This window comes from Rhinolophus sinicus, linkage group LG02 (assembly GCF_036562045.2).
Source record: "Rhinolophus sinicus isolate RSC01 linkage group LG02, ASM3656204v1, whole genome shotgun sequence".
NCBI lineage: Eukaryota > Metazoa > Chordata > Mammalia > Chiroptera > Rhinolophidae > Rhinolophus > Rhinolophus sinicus.
The window spans coordinates 185,151,348-185,174,055 of NC_133752.1; the positions used below are offsets into that span (position 1 = coordinate 185,151,348).

Here is a 22,708-nt window from a genome sequence, read left to right on the forward strand (position 1 = left end):
GTCAACTCGGTGATACATTTGAAGATATTTTATATTATTTAACATCACATTGTTGCTTAGGTTTTATTCAGCATTTGGTTTTGTAAACTGGGAGTTATTGAGGGTATCTAGACTGCCTTAAACTCTCGGAATTGAAGTCTAAATAAAAATTTGCTTTACTTTGCCCTGCATGTGAGTAGGAAACATGGTCGTTTGTAGTCTGTATAGAACTATAGGATGCCTCATTCCCTCCTTTTTCTGTCCTGCAAGACAGCACTTTACGGGACTGCTACTTGCAAGGTTGAAAATGTATAGAAAGAAACCATTTTTAAAGTGTCCTCTCCTCCAAAGAAATGCCTGTCATTTCCCTGAAATAGCTATTAACCCAAATATTATTCCTTTGTGTAGACTAGTGATTGCTTTGGTCTGAAATAAGGATTTGGATTTGGTTTCTTGTAAACCTAGCATTGGGCGTTATATATGCATATGCATAACTAAGTTTTCCTGGCATACCTGCCCTGCCTGAAAAGCACTCTTATTGTGACTTACTTTGCCCAGAAACTTGTTTTCAACCATCTACCCAGTGTTTAAAAGATTCTGCCTAATGGTTTTATATTCCTTAAAATCAGGTATAAAAAGAAGCAGTCTTGAAAGAAATATCTAAGGGGCTCTGCAGCCAGCTATGTTAGGCTGTTACAAAACTACTCAGCTTTGGGTGGTGCTATTTTCTGTATGTGGCAATTAGTATAAAGTTTTTACAAAAGTTTTAAAGGATTTCCTGAAATTTAAGCTGAAGGATATGTGGGACTTAGCCAGGCAGAGGGAAAGAAAGAATGTACTAGACAGAGGGAAGTGTATGTGTTTAAGGCCACAGCAGGGAGGTGGAAGGGGGCAAAGAACTTGGCTCAAGGACACAATAAATCAGGGTGGTTGGAGCATATGAGCAAGAAGCTCAGTTTGGTGAAGGAAGCAAAGTAACATTTCCAGCTCTGAAAGAAACCATACATCAAAACGGAGTATTTTTCAGGCAGTATACTATAGCTCCTTGAAAAACAAAAGTCCAGTAGGGTTGTTCTAATTTTTACTCATGAGCATACTATATATGACTTAATATGAGTTCAAAGTCAATATATAAAAATTAATATGTAAATTATCTAATTCAGGGAGACCAAAAATACACATTTAAAACAGACTAATTTTTGGCATAGATCTTACCCAATACCACTTATTTGAACTCAAAAGTACATTTTATCACATAAAGCAACAAACATTGTCTTGTTTTGGACAGTTGATAAAAACTTTCCCAAGAGAAAAAGTATTTTTTTAAAAAACCTGCACTGTAAGATTTTATTCTTGTCAAATGGTGGAAACTATTTTATTTGGTTTTCATGCCTAATTTCTACTGCTGTAAAATTCTTGTAGTTGGACCCTCAGAACTATGTTCAATTAGATTATTAAAGGTAACTGGTATTCCTTTACCTAAGACAATCCAAATCCAGAAAACAGGCATTTAGGCATGTTTTTGCAGAAAAGAAAAATACTGAATGGATATTACACTGTAGGAGGAAAAGAAATACAAATAGCGTAAAACATCATCATACCAAGTCTATGACATTAGGAAGGTAGCATTAAAAAAAATTCTGAAGTAAAGCATCTCCACTGTAATGAGGTAGTGAGGGAATAGACAGAAGCTACTCAAGTCCCTTCGTCTATCTGTTTTCGCCACTGAAGTTCATTTCTCTCTTAGATACTCATAAAAGCAAGATGCACAAAGTTATTTAAGAAAACAAACCACTTTGAGGTTAATGTAGGAGCTTATATACTTAAAATCCAGAGGCAAAGAAAACATGACATTCAATTCAATGCAACACAGCCCAAGTAAGAAGCCACAACTACCTCTTATATGCATGAAAGATTAGGTACCTGACACATGCCAGAAGGGTCTGAAGGCCATATAACCCCAAAGCTGACCTGATTTTACCTACTGTAAAGCTTTAATACTACCAGCAAATTATTAAATTTAGAAATTTGTTTTGGTATATATTGATATAAATTTTAAAGTCATCTCATTTTTCTTTAATCACTTATATAGTAATATACTGCCTGGATCAGATGAAAGGTATTTCAAAAATACACTATGTGAGTATCAAAAAAACCTTAAAATTTTGTGTATCTGTTAACCTAGCAATTCTACTTCTAAGAAATTATCTTAAGAAAACGGTCATGGATGTACATAAGATTCAGTGAAGTGTTGTTTATAACTGAAAAGATGTACAGTCAAAATGTCCTAGAGTATTAAATAAATTATGGTTCAACCATACAATAGAATAATAGAGGAATAAAAATAGAAGACTATGTAATAACCTAAGATGTTCACAGTATATATTAAGTGAAAAAAGCAGGTTATGAAACAGTATGCAAATATGAGCCTATTTTTATAAAAATATACATATTTAGCAAAGTAAAAGAACAAATTATATTTACCAAAATATTAACATTAACATTGGTTATTTTAACACAGTAGGATGATGGATGATTTGGCTTAACCACGCCTCACCCGTTTTGTGTTTTGTTTTGTTTTGGTTTTGTTTTTTTTGGTTATTTGAATTCTCTGTAATGAAGATTATTTTTTAAATGGAAAAGGTAGTAAAGGAGTATTTAACCTCAGATTAGCCCAAATATGCCCCCAAAGTCTCCTTCTGGCAAAGTAAATGTTTCTATTCAGCCTACATCAGGGAAATTCTTCTACCTTATAAATATGAATATCCTTCAAGGTGACCCTCACTTAAACTCTCTCTCTTTTAAGCAAACTACAAAATAGCAATTATTGATATTCAAAAAAGAGTTAATTATCATCTAAAAGAACAGATGAAAAAATACAAATCCTCACTTTAAAAAAGTAACACCCCAAGTACATACTACTAAATTATACAAAGTTACATTATCTAAGTTTAGTTTATTGCAAAGATCAAGACAGCACACTGGAACTTGGCGGTTTCTATTTCACACCATTCACGGCACTCACTCTATTCTTCATTTCATTCACTCACCCATGCAAACAAAGGTCTGTATACACACAATGATGTCTGATGCGTCTTGGTTCCCATAGTATAATAGGAAACTTGACATTTCACTTAAAAAGGTAAAATGAAGACATTTACCATCAGACTATAAAATTCCTCCTCTGGAAGAGGATACTATAGTATTTGAAGATATGCTTTAGAAAAATCATATACAAAATGAAACGGGCACCATTTCAAGAGCACTAAGACTGCATTAAACATAAATGAATTCCAACACTCATAATAATGTAACTCATAAACAAATTTAGTCTAAACAAAGCTCCAATAAACTAAAACTATCTGAACAGGCACAATGAACAGTGTAAACACTGTTAATGGGCACCAAGTTTAATAGGGCAGACAATAATTGCTTCTGCATTCACACTTGATTTTTCAATTACATTTTTTTAAAAAATGGTGCTGCTTAAGCTATGAATATTTTACCAAAAAAATTAATTTTAATAAATATGGCAAATGCTAAAAATCTAGCTAGGTTATCATGCAAGATATTATATAACCAAGACAAACTCAAATTTATAATAAAGGCAACTTGCATTCAAAATGAACTCTACCCTTATATTTTATTAAAAGGGCAAACATCATGAATTAACCCAGCTGCTTACTTGAATTACAAAAGTAACATGATTCAATATGAAAATAAGAAACTGTCTACAAATCTCTGACAGTAATAAATTGCAATATACAATGCATACAGGAGTCATACAGAGCAACAAACTCTCGTACAAAACAAAAATATTTTAATACCTTTAAAATCCAAATTTTTTCTTTAAAATCATTCATGAAAAAGATTCTCAAGTCAGAATTAACACCTCAATTAGTCAAGCATCAGGAAGCTACATTACAGCGATTTAATATACAAGAGACATCCTTTCACCAGTCATTTCCTTCTAATGTCTCTGCTTCGGAATCATACAGATGTCTTGCTTCTCTATACTCCCCATTCCATCATTTCTTCAGATCATGAAAACTGAATTTGTTGAACACCAGAAATCTAAGAAAGTTGAAATTGATAAGAATTAAAGAAATGTTAGTTTAAAAATAACTTATGCATATTATAAGCATTTAGTGAATAAAAACAATAGCCAATGAAAACTGAGTCTGCTTGCCACCCCAAATCTCCATTCTTTCTACCCCCAAGAGCTACTTTATTAATTTCTCGTGTCTTTCTAGAAATAGATGCAAATATGAACATGTGTATATATATTTTTAACCATTAAAAGTATACTATACACAGTTACATATTTTGAGAAAACAATTTTTAACAACCTTCGTTATCCGATTCTTAATAATATGTTGAAATTAACTACCTGCGATAAAAATCAACAGATATAATCAATTTTTAAAATAATTTAAAATACAAAGAAGGTACTCTACCTGTTGATATGATGTTGTGTAAACCATAACATTTTGTTGTTGACCATCTGCAGTTATTAATCCAGCTGGTAACTGGTTAGCTAAAAGACAAAAAAGTTAAATTGAGAAAAGAATTGCAGCCCCTTTCTTGGCCTGAACCTTAAGGTTGTGCTATTCATGTCTCATTACATTTCTGTTGCTTATCAATGTCATCTTGGGCAAAATCATAACCCCCCCAAATTTTCCATTTAAATAAAAGCACCTTAAAAAGTACATTTCATCTATGGCATTTTTGATTTTCTGAATCTTTATTTCTCTGAAGTGTGCTTTAGCTGATTGCCCAAGTGTACCAATCTGCAGAAAGACTGGACGTTTCTGCTTCCTGGGTAGACCTACAGCCTGAGGAGTGGCTGGGAGCAACACTTAGGTAACTAAGCAGCATATATTTTACGTACGAGAAATAGAAAACATATACATATAAATTTTACATGAGAAACAGAATCATCATAGACCTTTATTTCACCAATACTACAATATGATAATTTTTAAAAAAAGAAACCAACTCAAATTTATTTAAATCTATAATTCTCAATATTCAATCTCATATGAATGTTAAACCAAAAACTAAGGGCTATGGAAACCAGAAATATTGCTGCAAGATTACAATGTCTGCAGAATTAAAATTTTACACTTATCCTGCACTGAATTCACATACAAGGGCATGAACTAATAAGAATGATTCAAGATTGTGCATTGTCAAGATACTGAGTGCTGATATTCCTAAAATACCACTGCAGCCTTTCAGTATTAATATTTGCAATACTAAATCACCGCTAACAAGCTGCATGACTTGTTAAAAACAAATCTAGTTGCCTAAATGTGTCACAGCACTGCTTACTAAATGCCTCCTCTGTTAGCTCTTCACTTAGTCCGTCGGTAGCTGTAACTGCTCCACCAATTCCTTTCTCTCCTTTCATAGCCTGGGGAAGAAAAACCGAAAAGGTAATCACCACTATTCACAGGAAACTGTTTTCTAAATTAGACTGCTTACTTATTTCCTAAAATTAGGAGCTTCTATTTTTACAAACACTACACAGAGTGTATTAACACTTCTGGTTAATTACATATGAAGAGGCCCTTCAAAATGCTAACTTTTTATATAAGTAGTAATCATCACAAGACAGCGTTAATGACCTATAGCATCTGAAATATTTATGGGTAAAAAGAAAGAAATTAGGGGCCAGCCCGGTGACTCAGGCGGTTAGAGCTCCATGCTTTAGAGTTCCATGCTCCTAACTCCGAAGGCTGCCGGTTCGATTCCCACATGGGCCAGTGGGCTCTCAACCACAAGGATGCCAGTTCAATTCCTCAAGTCCCGCAAGGGATGGTGGGCTCTAACCCCTGCAACTAAGATTGAACACGGCACCTTGACCTGAGCTGCCTCCTGGATGTCTCAGTTGGTTGGAGCGCATCCTCTCAACCACAAGGTTGCCAGTTCGATTCCTCAACTCTGGCAAGGGATGGTGGGCAGCGCCCCCTGCAACTAAAATTGAACATGGCACCTTGAGCTGAGCTGCCGCTGAGCTCCCGGATGGCTCAGTTGGTTGGAGCGCATCCTCTCAACCACAAGGTTGCCGGTTCGACTCCCACAAGGGATGGTGGGCTGTGCCCCCTGCAACTAGAAACGGCAACTGGACCTGGAGCTGAGCTGCGCCCTCCACAACTAAGACTGAAAGGACAACAACTTGACTTGGAAAAAAGTCCTGGAAGTACACACTGTTCCCCAATAAAGTCCTGTTCCCATTTCCCAATAAAATCTAAAAAAAATAAAGAAATTATTCTGATTCCACACTACATCAAAAGGGAAATAGAACTCTACTATAGAGGAAATAGTCTGTAAAATACTAGAAATATTCAGCTAATAAATCTATAAAGAATTCAAGTTTATCACTTAATTATATATGCAGCTCTCAGCCAACTAGGCAGTACTGTAATTGCAAGTTGGGAGTTTAAAATTTCTAAATCAAAATGACAGTTTGGACCAACGACCTCTAAGTGTCCACCTTAGAGTAAGGTTCTGTGATGTGGAAGATTTGGAAAAGACCTAGGAAGAATTTACATATTCTGTTCCTTTAATCATTCCATGCAGGTATAACTAATTTAATGGTATTCTAACACTAAAGATACTAAGAAAATACTTTGAAAGCTAATGTGAATCTGACACCCAAGTTGCAGAGTGGAAATAAATATGCTGATCTTAATTCACTTTCACAAAATTTATAGGCAAAGATAAACCAAATAAGAAATGTAGAAGAATTCAGTTAATAGTAAGAAAGGGATATAGCTACAATTCCCTCTGTTTCTTATCTAAAAGGCCACAAGCTTTGAGATGCTACCTTTTATTACAGCTAACATTATTGAGCGTTCTTTATATGCCAAGCTAAGTGCAGTAAATAGATTATTTCACTTAGTCCTCTCAATAATTGTGAAGTAGGTACTATTATTAGCCTCACTTTACAGACCAGGAAACCAAGGCCTAAAGCACTTAAATAATCTGCCCAGGGTCACAGAGCTCACTCAGATGGTGACGGAGCTCCAGAGTCCACTCTTAATCATTACGTAACTGTCATTATTAATAACGGGGGGAAAAAAGGACTTACTTTTTAACTACAGTCATATAAGTGATTACATATTCCTAAAAAATTAATTTGGCATAAAATGAATTTTTAAGCAAATAATACATGCAAAAGTTAGTGAATTGTGTATCTTATTTTCTAAAACGCATAATGGAAGACATTTTACTTACCTCTCTGAATTTCTGAAGGTATAATTTTAGAGGCTCTACATAACTGTCAAAGCCTAAGGTAGACATGGCAAAGAGAATATCTTCTCCATTGATTGTCTTCCGTTTCTCCTGATGGCATCTTTCACTGGCTTCAGATGTTATAAAGCTGATGAACTCACTTACACATTCTTGAACACATTCTTTGGCATCTTTTGCAATCTGAAGAGAAAAATCACAGGGAAATTTGGAGGGAATATAATCATCACCTTCCTAACAACTTGCAAAAATAGAAGGCTATTCAGAAGAATACAAACTTCAGTTTATGACTATTAGACTTTAATCTTTGAAATGTATGCTAATAACATTAACACAATTTGTGCTATAAAAATTCCAGCCCTCAGAGTGAGAATAAAAACTCAAATACAAGTGAGAGAAGCCTTGACAATCATTCACAGGAAACAGCTATAATTTACCAGAGGTATAAAAGCAACCACAAGAGGTCCCTCCCACCCATGATGGACACTCTTACTAACCAAGTGCCCCAAGAAAAGCAATCCGGTCATGTATGTAGTATACTGTGGGCTAGACTTAGGTACCACTTCTCTGTTCTAGCATTTCCATGAATAAGGACACCAGAATTTTTTTAAAATAACACTGAATGCACATGAGGCTTACACGGCAATAAAATAATGACATCTGGTGACATTTTTACTACTGAAGATAAGAAGTGTCAGGTATAGGTTTTCAGTTTATTAAAAAGCCTACCTAAAAAAGCACACACCTACCACCTCACTATAGAAACAATGCTTCTCTTAAGGGTCTGGGGTTTGAAAGTAAAACTCTAATGGATTAAATTATGCAATTCCAAAGCTATTTAAAACAGAAATGACACTCAAAATCCTTGCTGAAACAGTGTTTTTCACCTCCATGCCTAAATTACATCATGCAGAAAAGTAAACAAGAGTTGCATAAATGCAGTCAAGCAAGATAATGTGAGCTGTGTGTGTGTGTGTGTGTGTGTGTGTAAAAACTTTAGATTTTCTAGTAGTCACATTAAAAAAAGAAAAAAAACAGGATTAATTATATATTTTACTTAACCCAATAAATCTAAAATATTATTTAAACACAGGATCAGTTTAAAAATTGAGATGTTTTAATTCTTTTTTTCATACTAAGTCTTGAAAATCTAGTGTATGTTTTACATTTACCAGCACATCGCAATTCGCTAGTCACATGTCAAGTGTTCAGTAACCACATGTGGCTCATGGCTATGGTACTGGGCAGTACAGGCCTAGCCTATTTAAGCAATAATCAGCAATTGTGCTTTTTCACCCTTAAAACATAAAGAGTACCTCTCAAATTGGAACTTCTAGTCTCAGTGATATATTTTAATAATATACTTATTTATAATCTTTCTTACTTTCATCTGTACTTTATAAGCTACAATGATAGGTGTATGTTATGCAATATAAAACTATATAAAAATTGTGAATTTTAAGACTAAGTGATGAGTAGTGACAATGAGTTTTTAAAAGTTGTTCTAACAAAACTACTTCTAAAAAAATCATACCAGTTGAATTTTAATGTATGTTAATATCTATAATTATATTAAAATAGTTGTTTCCAAATGATATTTTAAAAATCCTTACAATATCCATATCAGTCCCAAATTACCTCATTATGCTGCAATATTGTAGAATTTACATCATACGCCCAAACTTATTTTACTATAAGACCCGGTCTTATATAAGACAGGGTATAATATATGATATGATATATGATATGATATGATACGATATAATACCGGGTCTTATATTAATTTTTGCTCTAAAAGATGCATTAGAGCTGACTGTTGGGCTAGGTCTTATTTTCGGGGAAACAGGGTAGTTCTGATGATGCACCTGTTTTGAAAAATATTCTGAATTCTATTGTATCTGCTTCCAATTGGGGGGAGCGGGCGGGGGGGAGGGAGCATTTGGGAACATGACAGAACTGAAAATGGAACATTGTTCAGTAACTAAGTATGTAGAATTGAAAGAAATACTTTATTTGCTGAAAGTCTAAATGACTGAAATCAAGAGCTAACTGTATTTGTGAACTATGTATTCCTCCCGCACGCACCCCCCAAAAAAACACCCTAGTTAAACTACTCCTCTGCATTACCTTTCCCGTTTGAGGTATGGCATTTTTCATTATCCTTGCCACATTTGCAATTGGAAGATATATATCTTGTTCTCTGAAACTTTCTTTTGAACCATTTGTGTCTTCATGATCATTCATGCTGTCCTCGGTATCTAAAGAGATAAAAATAATTTAGGTTTAAAGCTTCTCATAATTTTTACTTCAAGATAGACTTCCTAAAATGATCTAGGATAAGAACCATTTTGGATCATTTCCTAATCCTTTTTAAGGATTAGGATAGTGGTTCTTTTCAGTTTTCTCAGGGCCAGAACTAAACCTACTCATTAATTTCAAACCCACTGTATAGAGCACTTTTGTCCTCAACTCTGCCTACTGAAATCCTACCTACCCATTCTCCAAAAAGTTCAAAAACATCTCCACGGTACCTTTAGAAACCATCTCTCCCTTCACAAAATATCACCAGTGCCTGTCTGCACATTATAATTCTTTTTATTTCCCATTCCCCCCGTTAGACTCTGCTGCTTGAGGACAGGGATTAGTCGCGTGTCTTCCCTAGGACTTGGTATAGCACCTTCCAGAGGAGGTGCTCATGAATACATGTTGCACGACTCAGTTATAAAACTGAGAGACCTTGACCTACCGCTCCTTGAATACTGCTAGATTAAGAGGCTATTTGTTTCTCCAAAGCCAAGTTTATATAGAAAGGAAAAACTGGACTTGACTATTACTGACCCAATTGGATCATTACTAATATTGTAATAGCCTTTGAACAAAGCTGTATCAGTGATCCAATGTTCTTACAGAAAGTGAGTTTTCAAATTATATAGATTTAGATATAATTGAAGATTTCACAGTACCAATGCTATCCTTTATGACTAAATACATTATCTTGTAAGTAAACTTCCCACTCTATCTGTATTAAATACAAAAGGCACATAAGCTGATTCAGTATACAGTTTTATGTGTTAATGTTATCAAAAATTAACTTGTCTGTATATGTTTTAGGATGAAGTAACTAACTGCCTTCTTCCAATTGCCTTCTAAAAAATATATCTTAATACTTTTTAATCTAACAAATCAGAATGCCACAAAAGTAAATTATTTCTGATAGGCCAACATAATACTGCCATTCTAATATCTGACATAATTCAAACTTAGTACTGAATGAAAAACAAAAATACATCTGTTCATAATTACTAGAAATATAATAGTTAGCAACTCACCCTCTAAAGAAATATTTTATTTACTGTATCAATTGAATAAGATATTTCCAAATTAATACTCAAATAGGAAATCAGTAACAAATTTTTAAAGAAACTGTACCAGTTTTTAAAAGGCATGCTTTTATAGAATTCCTTTGTAGAACTCATCTCTCTTTTGAAGACTATTTCTAATTAAAACAATCTAATTAAATACACCTTTTTTAGACTTTCACTGAACTGTGATGCAAGATCGCTAATTTTCCTATAAAGACAAAAGTAACCTAGAACATCATATTAATAAAATTTCCACTTTCTAATTTGTTCTGACTTGAGAATTTGTTTCTAATTGTGGCTTTCTTACCATCATGAGGCTGTATAACATAATGACTTCCACCAATATAGTCTGCAGAAATTCCTAGTTGAGAAGCATCTGTCGTAGAACTGTCACCATCCATCTATGAATAAAAAAAGTTTTTCAATACTCTTCAATAAAACTTGTCTCAAAAAAATAATAGATTCAATGCTCATAAGATGTCAATTACATTTTTTCATAGCTTAAGCTTACTGTAAGAAAACATTTCCGTTTCTTGATTTGGAAACCTTTTCATAGTTTGTCAACTATCAAAGAGTCCCCTCTCCATCTTCCATAAATGATAAGCATAAGACTAACAGGGAAACAAAACAAGGAAATGAAGCTAAAACACACACCTCTCTCTTTTCAGCTGCATAATCCTCAAATATAGTACAGGCAACCCTGACTTACAACCTAACTTATCCCTGGAATGACAAGCAAAACCAAAATCAGCTTAGTAGTCTCTTGGAAGTCACCTATATCCATCACTTCTAGCTCTCCTGCTAAAAAGCCTGATATCCCAAGGTAAACCCTTTTGTTCTTGCTGCAGACTTTCTTTCTTTGTGATCTCACTGAAGTTCTACAGTAAACAATGCCTTGGTTTAAACTGTTGTTTGGTGTAAGAAGCATATGGATTCCTTATACAATCTGTACCCATACAGCCCAAAAAGTACACCCATATTTTGAACAAGCCCATCAACCTCCAATTCTAGCCAAAGGTTAGTTTTCTCTTCCTCCAAACCTCAAACGTTTCATTCTTTAAAGAAAAAAGGAGAATGGAGATCTGCATATAAGGATAGGGAAATTATAACCACAGACAAGAGTGAGCGTTAAAATGACTATTTGAAAAGAAGCCTGCTTAATTAATTTTGCTCAGAACTATAAGAATTCTAAGAGGGGAAAATCTAGAAAAAAACTGAACCATAAGCTCTAAACTGGCTACATTCCATTTCACCAACATGGCAAATCCTGGAAGTCTTTCTGCTTTGCAAAACAATAAGAGACTGGTTAGTTGTAGGTAGAAAAATGTAGATTAATTATCTGTATAAACAGTGTAGCAAAAATTAAGTGTAATTTAGACATGCTTTCAGCCAAGTCAAAAGACACTTGATCTGGAATATTCATCGAGGCCCAGGACCCAGCACAAGCTGAAGGTTATTCATTGCAGTTATTTGAGTGCTCGTGTAACACGTCTTCTTTTCCATCTCTGTTAGATTTTTATCTAATACTAAAATATGCTGGTTTCCAAGTCTTCAATAACGTGGCATTTCTTTGATGCATCTGTTGACTGTGGTATCTAATTTAATGGTAGATAGATACATTTCCATAATTTATATAGTGGTTTTAAGGGATTAAAGAACAGAATTCACCTATCTTTAATAATATGTGCAAGTACAGGGTACCTAGTTACTGATACTTCTTAATGGCCACCAAGAAGTGGCAAACAACAGTCAGTGAGCTCTGACTGACTCTCCTACTGATCCCTGAAAACAAGCATCCCTACTGGTTAAGAGGAGTTCTATATAAAATGGAAATAATATCATGTACCCCATCTTAAATGGCTAATATAAATGAATGTGAACATTACCCAAATAAAAGATGCTGTTTTGACCCCAAATTGCAAACAAGATACTAGGAGAGTAGTCTTTAACAGACAGATAGAATGATGACGATTTATTAGCCATACAAAAGAGCTCAATTAGGATAGCTATGCATTGACTAGTTTTTACAATGCCCTAGGGGAGACCAGACCAAAGTGGTTGTCGCAGAACATCCAAGTGCAAACAAACCTTTTTTTAAGGGAGGAGAAGAAAAACACAGTAACAGAAATGCTTTCCAAAATGAATGTCCACAAGATACCATGTGTCTTTTTAAATAGGAGACTGTTCAAATAGCCAGGATCTGGGAGGTTATTTATAAATGTAACATTAAAAAAATATTAAAGGCAAAAAGTTCAAGTCACATTATTTTGTCATGCGCTGGAATGAGCAGCAAGATTATCATTTGGATTAACAGCATTAGCACCTAACCTCAGTCTCCTAAGAAATATTTCCAAAAGTATTTCATAGAGTCATCAGAATTAAACAAATAGAAACCTGCCAAGGACAATGTTTGTCTCATACTCAGGAGATGTTAGATATCCTCCTCTCTCCTTTGAAAATAAGCCGCACCATCATCTGCTTCGCCGTATGTGTCTTTGGTTCCACAAGTTTTAGCTTTTCTGTCATTTCACCAAACCTTCTGTCTTCCTCTCCTCTTTGTACCATTAAAATTTGTGTCCCCTACTTTAAACCCAGTGTTCCCCCATCCTCCTAAAATCTTTCGGATTTACTCTTCTCCAAGCCAAAAAGTAGTGTTCCCTTCTTCAAATCCCCAAGGCGCTTAGTATCTTCCATTCAACAACTTAACCTCATCTTTGATGCTTACAATATGCTATCCATATAGAAGGAATGAAGGGGAAAACTTCATAGATACATCCCAAAGGGTGTTTTTTCCTAGGTCTAAAACATCTTATAAAAATTTACAAAATAGGGCAGCCACTTAGCTCAGTTGGTTAGAGTGTGGTGCTAGTAACACCAAGGTTGCCAGTTCAATCCCCACATGGGCCACTGTGAGCTGTGCCCCCCGTTAAAATAAATAAATAAATAAATAAATAAATTAATTAATTAATTAATTAAATTACAACATAGATTATAGATTGTAAGTAAGCCAGTCAACAATTATTTACCGTGTCAATAGTACTTCCCAGGTCCATGCTGTGTGCTCGTGACGAAGCAGTCAACAACACAGACTAGTCTGTCCTCATCTTGCGTAGAAGACAAATGTTATGTAAAATGGGGGCATGGGAAGGGGGTGGGGAGCACACCTATTAGTACTTCCAAGGAACAGATTCTGGAGTCAGATCACCATTTTTAATTCCCTGCGACTTACTAGCATGAGACCTTGAGCAAGTAAGATGAGAATAGGACTTACCATGTACAGACAGCCGAGTACAGTAGGAGTGCTCTGTAAATGTCACATATAGCAATTAAATAATTACAAATAATTAACTAACTCGTAAGTGTCAAGTGCTAAGGAAAACAAGGATGTTTGGGTACGTGCTCTGGGAGTTTCTCCAAAAGGGACCTCACTAGTCTGAGTCAAAGAAGACTCTTAGGAAATAACATTTAAACTGAGACTAAAAGATGAACAGACGTGAGGCAAAGACAGATGGGAAAAGGATATTCCAGGGAAAGGAAATAGGGGAACATAGTATTGGTGGATTGGAACAAGCTAAGTAGGGGCCAAGCAGTCCCTTGTGGACAAGAGCAAATCAAAGAACAGTTTTAGCAAAGAGGGAAAATAAGACGTCTTTCTTAAAAGCTCACTCTGGCTCCAGTCCAGTGTAGAAAATGAACTGGAAGCGAGCGAGAATGGTGGCGGAAGACCAGTGAGGATGCTAATGCTGCAGTCAGAGCACAAATTCAGGCAAGATGATGGTCACTCGACAGCACTGGAGATCAACAGAACAAGGAGACCGGAGAGATTTTACTAGTGGGTAAAATCACCAGACTGGGTAACTGACTGAACAAGAGCAGGAGGAAGGACCAAAGGTAATGCTGTGATTCTTGTAGCTGGGTCGACAGATGGCCATCACTGCAGAGAATGGGAAAGGAAAGGCGTAGGAGTGTTGGGCCTGGTTGCAATTGGTGACCATCAACGTGTAGTAGTACCAATATGTCCAGTTGTGACACTTCCAGGCCTGGTATAAGAACAGAGAAGCTAAAGCACTGGATTTCATCCAGACCACAAAGAGGGAAGAGCATGTAATGACGACAAGAGAATGGGTAAAATGACAAATCATTAGATTCAAGGGAAATGATAAATTTGGATAAAGTGGTTAAATCCCATTAAATTAATTTTATTGACTATTCTAATTATTTAGTAGAAAATACTGATCTAAAATATTATGTGAAATTAATGGTCAGCTGGCTTAGCTAATAAATTTTTATTCTGTAATTTTTTCTGTAGTGATATTTAAACTGTACTAATAATTTGTTGTACAAATGCAGTAAATAGTGCCCTCTTTAATATGTTTAATATGTATTGAACACTTTCTAAATATCTCACGCAATGTTCACGAGCTTGTGAAGATGAGAAAAACTGCGGTTGTATGAGGCTGACTTGCCAAAGGTGACACAGTAAATGGGACTGAAATCCAGAGTCTCAGTTGCCAAGTACTTTACAGTATTTGTTCCTGATAGTTTCTCCCATTGGCCTTAATCATAAATCTTTAACTTGCCCCTTCTAAATTCTAAGTCTACTGACTATATATTGAAAATATTTAAAGCTGCTTCTCAAACAAGGACACTACTCAGCTAACCAGGAGGCAGTGAGCAGCACTGGCTTTCAGGACAGACCACGGAGGGGGGAAGCTGGGCTCCCACTTCCTAGCTCTATGTCTTTGCTCACCACCTCTTTGTGCTACAGCTTCCCTGTTTTTAAAGTGGGGAAGCTGTAAGAAGTGAAGTGATTGTATAAAAAGCACTTCACAAAGAGCATGATACACAGTAAGAATTCAACAAATGTAACCTCGCACGATTACTGTCCCTGCAAACCCAGTTCTCATCCCTTTCCAGGCATAAGGAGTTTTCTCTCTCACACAACCCTTTAGCTGTTCTGTGGATCAGATTCCTTTTTATCTCTTTGAAGACAAGAAATACAAAGATTGCTCCTCACTAAAGTATCTTCAGTCCTCTTTACCAGCTTCTTCCCTCTTCCTTGAACATGCTTAGACTTTCATTAAGCACACAGAAGTACATGAGAAGCCTTAATTCTACTCCACACCCTGGTCTAGCTTCAATCTCACCCTGACTCCCCTTGCACACCTCTTCATTCCTATTTAAATTCCTTGACATGTGCTTTCCCCACTGCAACATGACACTGAAACCACTCTTAGAAGTTGCCAATGACCTTGCCTTCAGCCTACTTGACTCTCTTTATAGTGCCGGCCACTGCCAACCCCACATTTACGCTTGGAATTCTCTTCTCCTTTGATTTCCAAAGCAATATTTTTCCTGGTTTATTCTTTCCTCTCCATCTCCTAATTGTTATTTTTATCCAAGGTTATTGTATTCTCTCTCTTTTCTTCCTATCTTAATGAATTCATTAAGTATCATTTCTACAATCATAAATCCTAAGTCTATAACCGTATCCTGCTTGCCACTCAATAAGGTATGCTTGTAGAACATGTCTGATATCCTATCATTGCCGGAACATACTGGAAGATACTGGAAAATGAAACTCACCTTCCCCATCCCCTCCAACGAGGCAATGGATGTGAGCTCCTTGATCTCCTTTTCAACTATTGCAATCCTATTAATAATACCATCCTTCCACTCTTCCAGGCTAATTATACCAGTGTCATCTTAAGTTCTTCCATCTCCTCCAAGATCTACCTAATCTGTTACCTCTTTTAAAATATCTTCTGGATATGCCCTTCCTTTTCTATTTCACTGCATTACTACCCAACTTACCTGAGAACATCTTGTGTTAAGAGTGATCTTACTAAAACACATCTACAGCTCTTACACCTATAATGGTTCTAAAAGTCTTCAAATGCAACCAAGTTTTCATGGCTGTACAAGAGTGGATCCCCCACTTAACCTAACAAATCTTGTTTTCAACTCTATCTTAAGTGTAATAAAATCTTAGTGCCACCATGTGCCTTACTTAGGGATCACCAGGTGCAGTTTTTATTTTAGCAGTGAGGCCACAGGGCTCAAGGAAGCTGGGACATGCCTGACATCACAGTAGCAGATCTAGAACTGAGTATCCAGAGGGGCCGAGTGGTATCTGTTCACTCAATTATCCTATGAAATCCCCACTTGGACCATGAAGATCTACTTCCCAACCTCTGAGCATAAGTCACTCGTCCCTGCCTTCAGGCTTTTGCATTTGGCCACACCTTCCACCTATCCAAATGCCATCATCCGTCACGGTTCAGCTGGAGGCCTACAGGCTCTGTCCAAGACATTCCCAACTACCCAGGCCTTCCACACCTCTTCTTTTCACTTGTTCTACTATCCTTAGAACCATCATTTTCCATTCTTCATATAATTGTCCTCTTTTAATTCAACTAAAGTCTTACCAGATAAACAGAAAGCCTCTTAAGAGCTGGGATAAGCTTTACCCTGTAGCTTTGCCAGTATTTAGGGGCCCTTAGGAAACACTACATGCAAGTGACTAAAAAGAAGGAAGCTTTAGGAATGAGTATAGGTACCATCTGTCTAGACTTGAAAGGCACTCATTCTATCAGGAATCTCCAATATAACTCAGTTATAATTTTGTTTCCAGCTAATTACTGTGCAAATATAATTAACAACCAAAAATAGTAAAACATACTTACTGTCATGAAATACTGTTGTCAGTGGCGTTCAAGAACACCCGTCTAAAATGGTGTCTAATTGTTGCCCAATTTCAACCTAGAAGATAAACATCTATTAGTAGTAAAAATGTATAGCCTACAGGCTTTCTTCCTAGTAAAAATTTTAAAGGCACATATAATTTTACCTACTATTCTTATTCAATGGGATGCATGGTATAAAATGGTGCAAAAAAGCAGGCACCCAATAAATGTGTGTTAAATTGGAAGATTTATTTTGGAGAACTGAACTCTAAAAGTTGATTCCATTGCAGAGGGTGGGGGAATTGCTTTTCCAACATAACCCTGAAGTTAGTCATGCTCACCATAAATATTCATCACAACACACCAAATTATATAATATGCAAGAGACCAAAAATTACACATCTATATTACTTAAAATATTAACACCCAAGGCACAAACACCTCACTTATCAACTGGATTTTGGGGGAATGGTTTTCTTAATGTTTTAAAGTGAAATTCAGGGGTCCAAAACCTCAAGAGAAAAATTTACCTCAGACTATAATGCTTTTAAATTGAATATCTCAGATTATACTGGGAAGATCACCTTGCTGCCCAAAGAACATATATAACAAACACAATCAATTAAGACCTCTATTTATAATTTTAAAGCACCATTTTGGACTAAAACTACATTCAGTAGCTCTTCATTCTCACTGTACATAGCTGAATAAATTGGTATCAATTACAATCTCCATCTCTCATTTGCTCCTTTCCTTTTTTTCAAGTGAAACAATTAAGGGGGGAGGGTGTCAAAAAAACATCCTTTCAGTGTTAATTTTAAGGAAAGAAAAACTACACATGTGCATTCCAGCATGAAATCTAGGAAACAGCAGAAAAATTGTAGCCACTGATTTGAATTTTTAAAAAGCCACTTCAAGGGTCGAGTCTGCAAAGGCAGGCTGACATTGCCTGCTATGATCGTAAAAGCAATTTCTAATTTCTTTTCAAATATTATCCTTTAACTCCCAAATTCCTTCCCTATAGCCGTGTTATTTGTTAAGCGTGTCTTTGAAAAAACAAATTCCTCAGAATACTTATAAGAGCTGTATATATTATGTATTTTGCTTGGGGGAGGGGAAGGGTCACACCTCACCACACTCACCCAAATAGTTGAGTATTTATTTAGATTCAGTATATTAAAGAAAAACCCTACCACCTCATATGGTATATATTTTCTTAAAGGCAGGTTATGATACATGTGAAAGCTCAAGGGAGCCCATACATCTGTTTAAGGTTTCAAGAAATGCAAATTTGTATCCAAGAAATGCAGCAGACCCTTCCTCCACCCTCCATTCTTCCCCACCAGAGTTTTGCATCAATAATAATCCTTAAATTAAGCTACAAGAGCAATGGGGAGAAGCAATAATTGCTTTTTAAGGAATTCTGATTAAACTTTCAATACTTTACAAATAAAACCCCTATTTATTAATGTCACTTATATTGTTTGGTTTACCTTATCACTGTAGGTTACTGATCAGTTTGCATACTGAGAGCCCAAACCACCCGTGACTCGTAGCATGAACCACGGAATTGAGAAGTCCATGACGGATAGTGGGATGCTGTTTTTTTAAAGGTCGTATGCTACCTGAGCTTGTTTAAATTTATCTTGTTACAGTACTTTGGGGGAGATCACGACTTGTGGGTGCTCTGTAATTCTTTGTTCTCGCAGACTACTGCTCCTAAGGCCCGGTATATCCTCCCCGCCTCCCATCCAAGATTAAACCTTAGTCCAATCCGAAAGGCTTCCTTCCCACCTTCGGGGCAAGTCCAGGGACCGCAAGCCGCCAGATGGTTGCATTCTTTACGTGTAAACCAGACTGCGGGGAGACCAAATCCACTCCTTCCTGCCAGGGACCTCGCTTCCTCCCCACGAAGGTGCGCGAGCTGGCCCCAGCCCCACTGCCCCGCCGATCTGTCAGTCCCGCCTGTGCCCGGCGGACGCCCCTGGCGCGCATCCCCCCGACTCGCCTGGCCCAGGCCCCGGGCCCGCGCCCAACGCCTACCGCCCGCCCGCCGGGCGGTGCCAGGGTGGCCGGGACAGACAAAGCGGCCCGGCCCCGCCATGCCCCCGCGGGCGGAAGGGGGGCACTCCCCAGGGACCCCCGCTCCGCTGCCAGGCCGAAGGAACGGGGTCGGGGCCGGGGATTGAAGCTGCGTCCCCCGCCCCCCCCCGGCAGGCCCCCATGCAAAATGGAGCTGGTCCGGGCGCCGCCGAGAGGGGGGCCCGACGGAGCCCCGGCGCCCCATTCTCGGCCTCCGGCCCGGAGCTCAGCGGCGACGAGCGGGAGGCGGCCTGGCCAGCGTCCCGCCGCTCCTCGGCCCCGCGCACAAAGAGCCGCACCGCGGCCCCGCGCCCGCTTCCCGGCCGGGCCCGCAGCGGGAGCGGCCTCGCAGGCGCCGAACCGGCCCCGGCCCCGACCTGGGCGGGAGGGCGGGCGGGAGGGAGGCGAGTGCCCCCGGCCGCCGCGGCGTTGGCGGCGGGGACGGCGCCGGCAGGAGACGGACATTTCATTCGAGCTAAAGTGGAGTCGGTTTAGGAGCGATCATTGGCCGAAGCGAGACACAAACCTCCAATGCAGCCCTGGTTGGCTCCCGTCTCCAATCGGCTGTTTGGTTGGACAGAAAATGGCTGCGAAGGAACCAGTCCCAGCGCGGAGCTCCGCTTCCAGCACTCGGCCTCCCCTCCCTCCGCCGCGGGCCGCTTCCCTCGGCTCGACACCCTCCCTCCGCGCCTGCCGCGCGCCCTCCCGCCCGCCGCGGCTCCGCCCCCCGCCCCGCCCCCGCTTTGGCCCCGCCCGAGGCCCCGGAGCCCTGCGGCCACCTCTGCGCTGGCCTGCAGAGCGGGCTGTGGGCCACGCGCGGTAGGTCTTGGGGGGCAGCGGCCTGCTTGCTGAGCCGGTGCTTCTTCCAAGGGCCAGGACCCGGCGCACTGCTAAGGACTCCGCGGGCTTTCTTCCCACGGTCTTTCCCCAGGCCTCTGCGAAGCGTGATTTCTCAGGTCTTCCTCTCTTTAAGGCCCCCTCCGTCCCCACGTGGAAGTGTCTCACCCGCCTGAGTGCAGCTTGCCTGCGCCTCGATTTTTTAAGAAGGGGAAACCAAGGGCAGAAGCCGCCAGCCAGGGCGACACCCGAGCTACTGGGTGGATTTGAAAGGCAGTTAGCTCCTGGAACGCCTTCAGCACCTCGTGTTTTCCTTGTGTCCGCTGTTAACTTTGCCAAATGCACAACGCTCCCTCTGACTTGGTTACTGAGCTCGGGTGTTCGCTTTTTCGGATTTCATCTAAAGATACAATCCTCTCCCTCAGGTTTAACAGGTTCGTCAGTCGAGGCATCCTTCACCCCGAACTTAAAATGTTGCATTTCCTGCCACCCCCATACTAGTTGCAACCTGACATGTAGCTTTCCCCAACCAGATGACATTTAGGCTGCAGGAATCCGTGGCCCGTTCTTGCCTCGGTGCAGCCAAGCTCCCTCACTGACTTTCCCGGACTGCAGTCTGGGTGGGACGTCCCTGTGCTGAGACCATCATGGATCGGCAATGAGCCAGAATCCACTCGCTGCAAAGAGCGGCAGAATTTCTGCAAAGGGAGCCGGGAATCTCCTTTACTTCCACTAAACAAGTGGCCTGGTGCCACGTTCATCTTTCTAGCTTTAATCATTTAAAAATATACAGACATGTTTTATTTATAGGGCTCCTACTGTTTCTCCACATATTTTAACTTTTCTGGAGCAATGAAGGAAGCAAAGACAAATGAAGTCTCCAAATTATTCCAAGAGTAGTATGGAGCAGTGCCACTGTGGAATCAGACGACCTGGTTGGAATTCAAGCTCTTCTTACCAGCTTGTGACCCTGGCCAAATTGCTTTACCTCACCTCCATAAGGGAGGTAATACTAGCTACTTCTTAGGCTTGTTTGGAATTAACATAAAGTCAATACACATAGAAAGCACTAAAAAAAAGTTGGCTTATTATCTTAAGATCTTTATAGGACATGATTTTTAATCTTCATCAAACTTTTAAAAACTTATTTGCTAAAAAAAAAAAAAAGTAAAATTGGCCTGCATTTCACTTCTCCCTTTCTCCATGATTACCTATAAAGTGGAGTTTTAGGAGTGAAATGTGCTCAAAGGCAGGAAATAAAAAAAAAAAGGCAGTAGCGGAATTGAGAGAAGTATGACTAATCCACACACTGGATAGTGAACCAAATGATGCAAAGATGACTGTTTCCTGAGTTAATATGATGTTATTTCAGTACTGTTGATCTAACCTACATGCTTAATTCAGATTCAACAAAAGATTATTCCGCTCCTGCTGTTTACCGAGCACTTGTGTGAGGAGCCCCAGGCTGTAAAGGTGAACAAAGCACTCACCTTACCCTCGGTAGCTAATTCTAGGTGACGGGGACCTAGTCCACAACCTCTCTGCAGTTGAATCCCAAGGACAACCTGTCCGTTTATACCTGTATTCAGAAAGCCTCAATAAATGTTAACCATTTTTCGTGCTCACGTGGTAAGAGAGATGTGGATCACAATTTAGTCTTGGGAAAGACATTATAGCTAATCTAGACCCTGCATTAAAGTCAGAGGACAGAGGAGAGAGGTCTGTCTTTATTCCCAGTCCATACACTACAGCGATCCCTTAGTTTATACCACCAATTACATGAGTCATAATTCGGCAAACAAAAAAACCAGAATCTCGGGCACAATGAAGACTTAGCTGGATTTTACATTATTGCTTTAATGAGGCCTCATAGTCCCGTGATGACAGTGTCTATTATAGTATTGCCCCTGTTTCCAACTTCCTGATTTGACTTTTGCCCCTTTCTTCTCAATCCATTCTATTCACTAAAGGCCTGGAAGGATCTGGGCTTTAGGTCACCTCTCTCCCCACCCCCACCTCTCCACCTTCTAGACATACTCATGTTGACTCTGCTATAAACACACACACACACACACACACACACACACCCCAAGTTCTTGCTGTAAGCTCTTAACTGGCCTCTTTTCATCTTTGAGGTCTCACCTCTTCAAAGAGGCTTTCTCTGACTCCTAAAGTAGCCACACCTCACTACTCTCCAGAATGTCATACAGTCAGATCATCCTATGTGAAGGGAAATATTATCTTCACTCCAATACACTTAGCTTAATTGGATTATCTTGCTTATTTGTTGACTATAAGTATATTCCAAATGGGAACACTTCTTATTACCCCCACTTCTACCACCGTGGTTCAAGCCACATCTCCTTTTACCCCCCAACTTGTGTCTCTGCTTCCACCCTGGCCTACATGGCAGGCAGCAATGTGCTCCTTCAAAGTAGAAGGAAAAGTCTAATTGTTCTTTGGCCACAGCACAAGTAACCACCAGAATCTATTTTAATTAATCAA

At 38.8% G+C, this 22,708-nt stretch overlaps 1 protein-coding gene across 5 annotated transcripts; it reads right to left on the reverse strand.

The window, feature by feature from the left end:
- Positions 1–2,915: 2,915 nt before the first annotated feature.
- Positions 2,916–20,026, reverse strand: NFYB (nuclear transcription factor Y subunit beta). Of its 5 annotated transcripts, none has more exons than XM_019728476.2 (8): positions 19,893–20,026; positions 17,285–17,360; positions 10,906–10,999; positions 9,364–9,494; positions 7,222–7,419; positions 5,314–5,395; positions 4,437–4,516; positions 2,916–4,053 (listed from the first exon to the last, which is right to left on the reverse strand). In XM_019728476.2, exons 2-8 carry the CDS (start codon positions 17,288–17,290, stop codon positions 4,021–4,023), a joined length of 624 nt encoding a protein of 207 aa, XP_019584035.1. In that variant the 5' UTR covers positions 17,291–17,360; positions 19,893–20,026; the 3' UTR covers positions 2,916–4,020. The 5 variants fall into 5 exon arrangements, with proteins under 5 accessions (XP_019584035.1, XP_074182339.1, XP_019584034.1 ...); XM_074326238.1 differs by having other exon boundaries at positions 19,079–19,895; XM_019728475.2 differs by lacking the exon at positions 19,893–20,026 and adding an exon at positions 18,778–18,914.
- Positions 20,027–22,708: the final 2,682 nt, after the last annotated feature.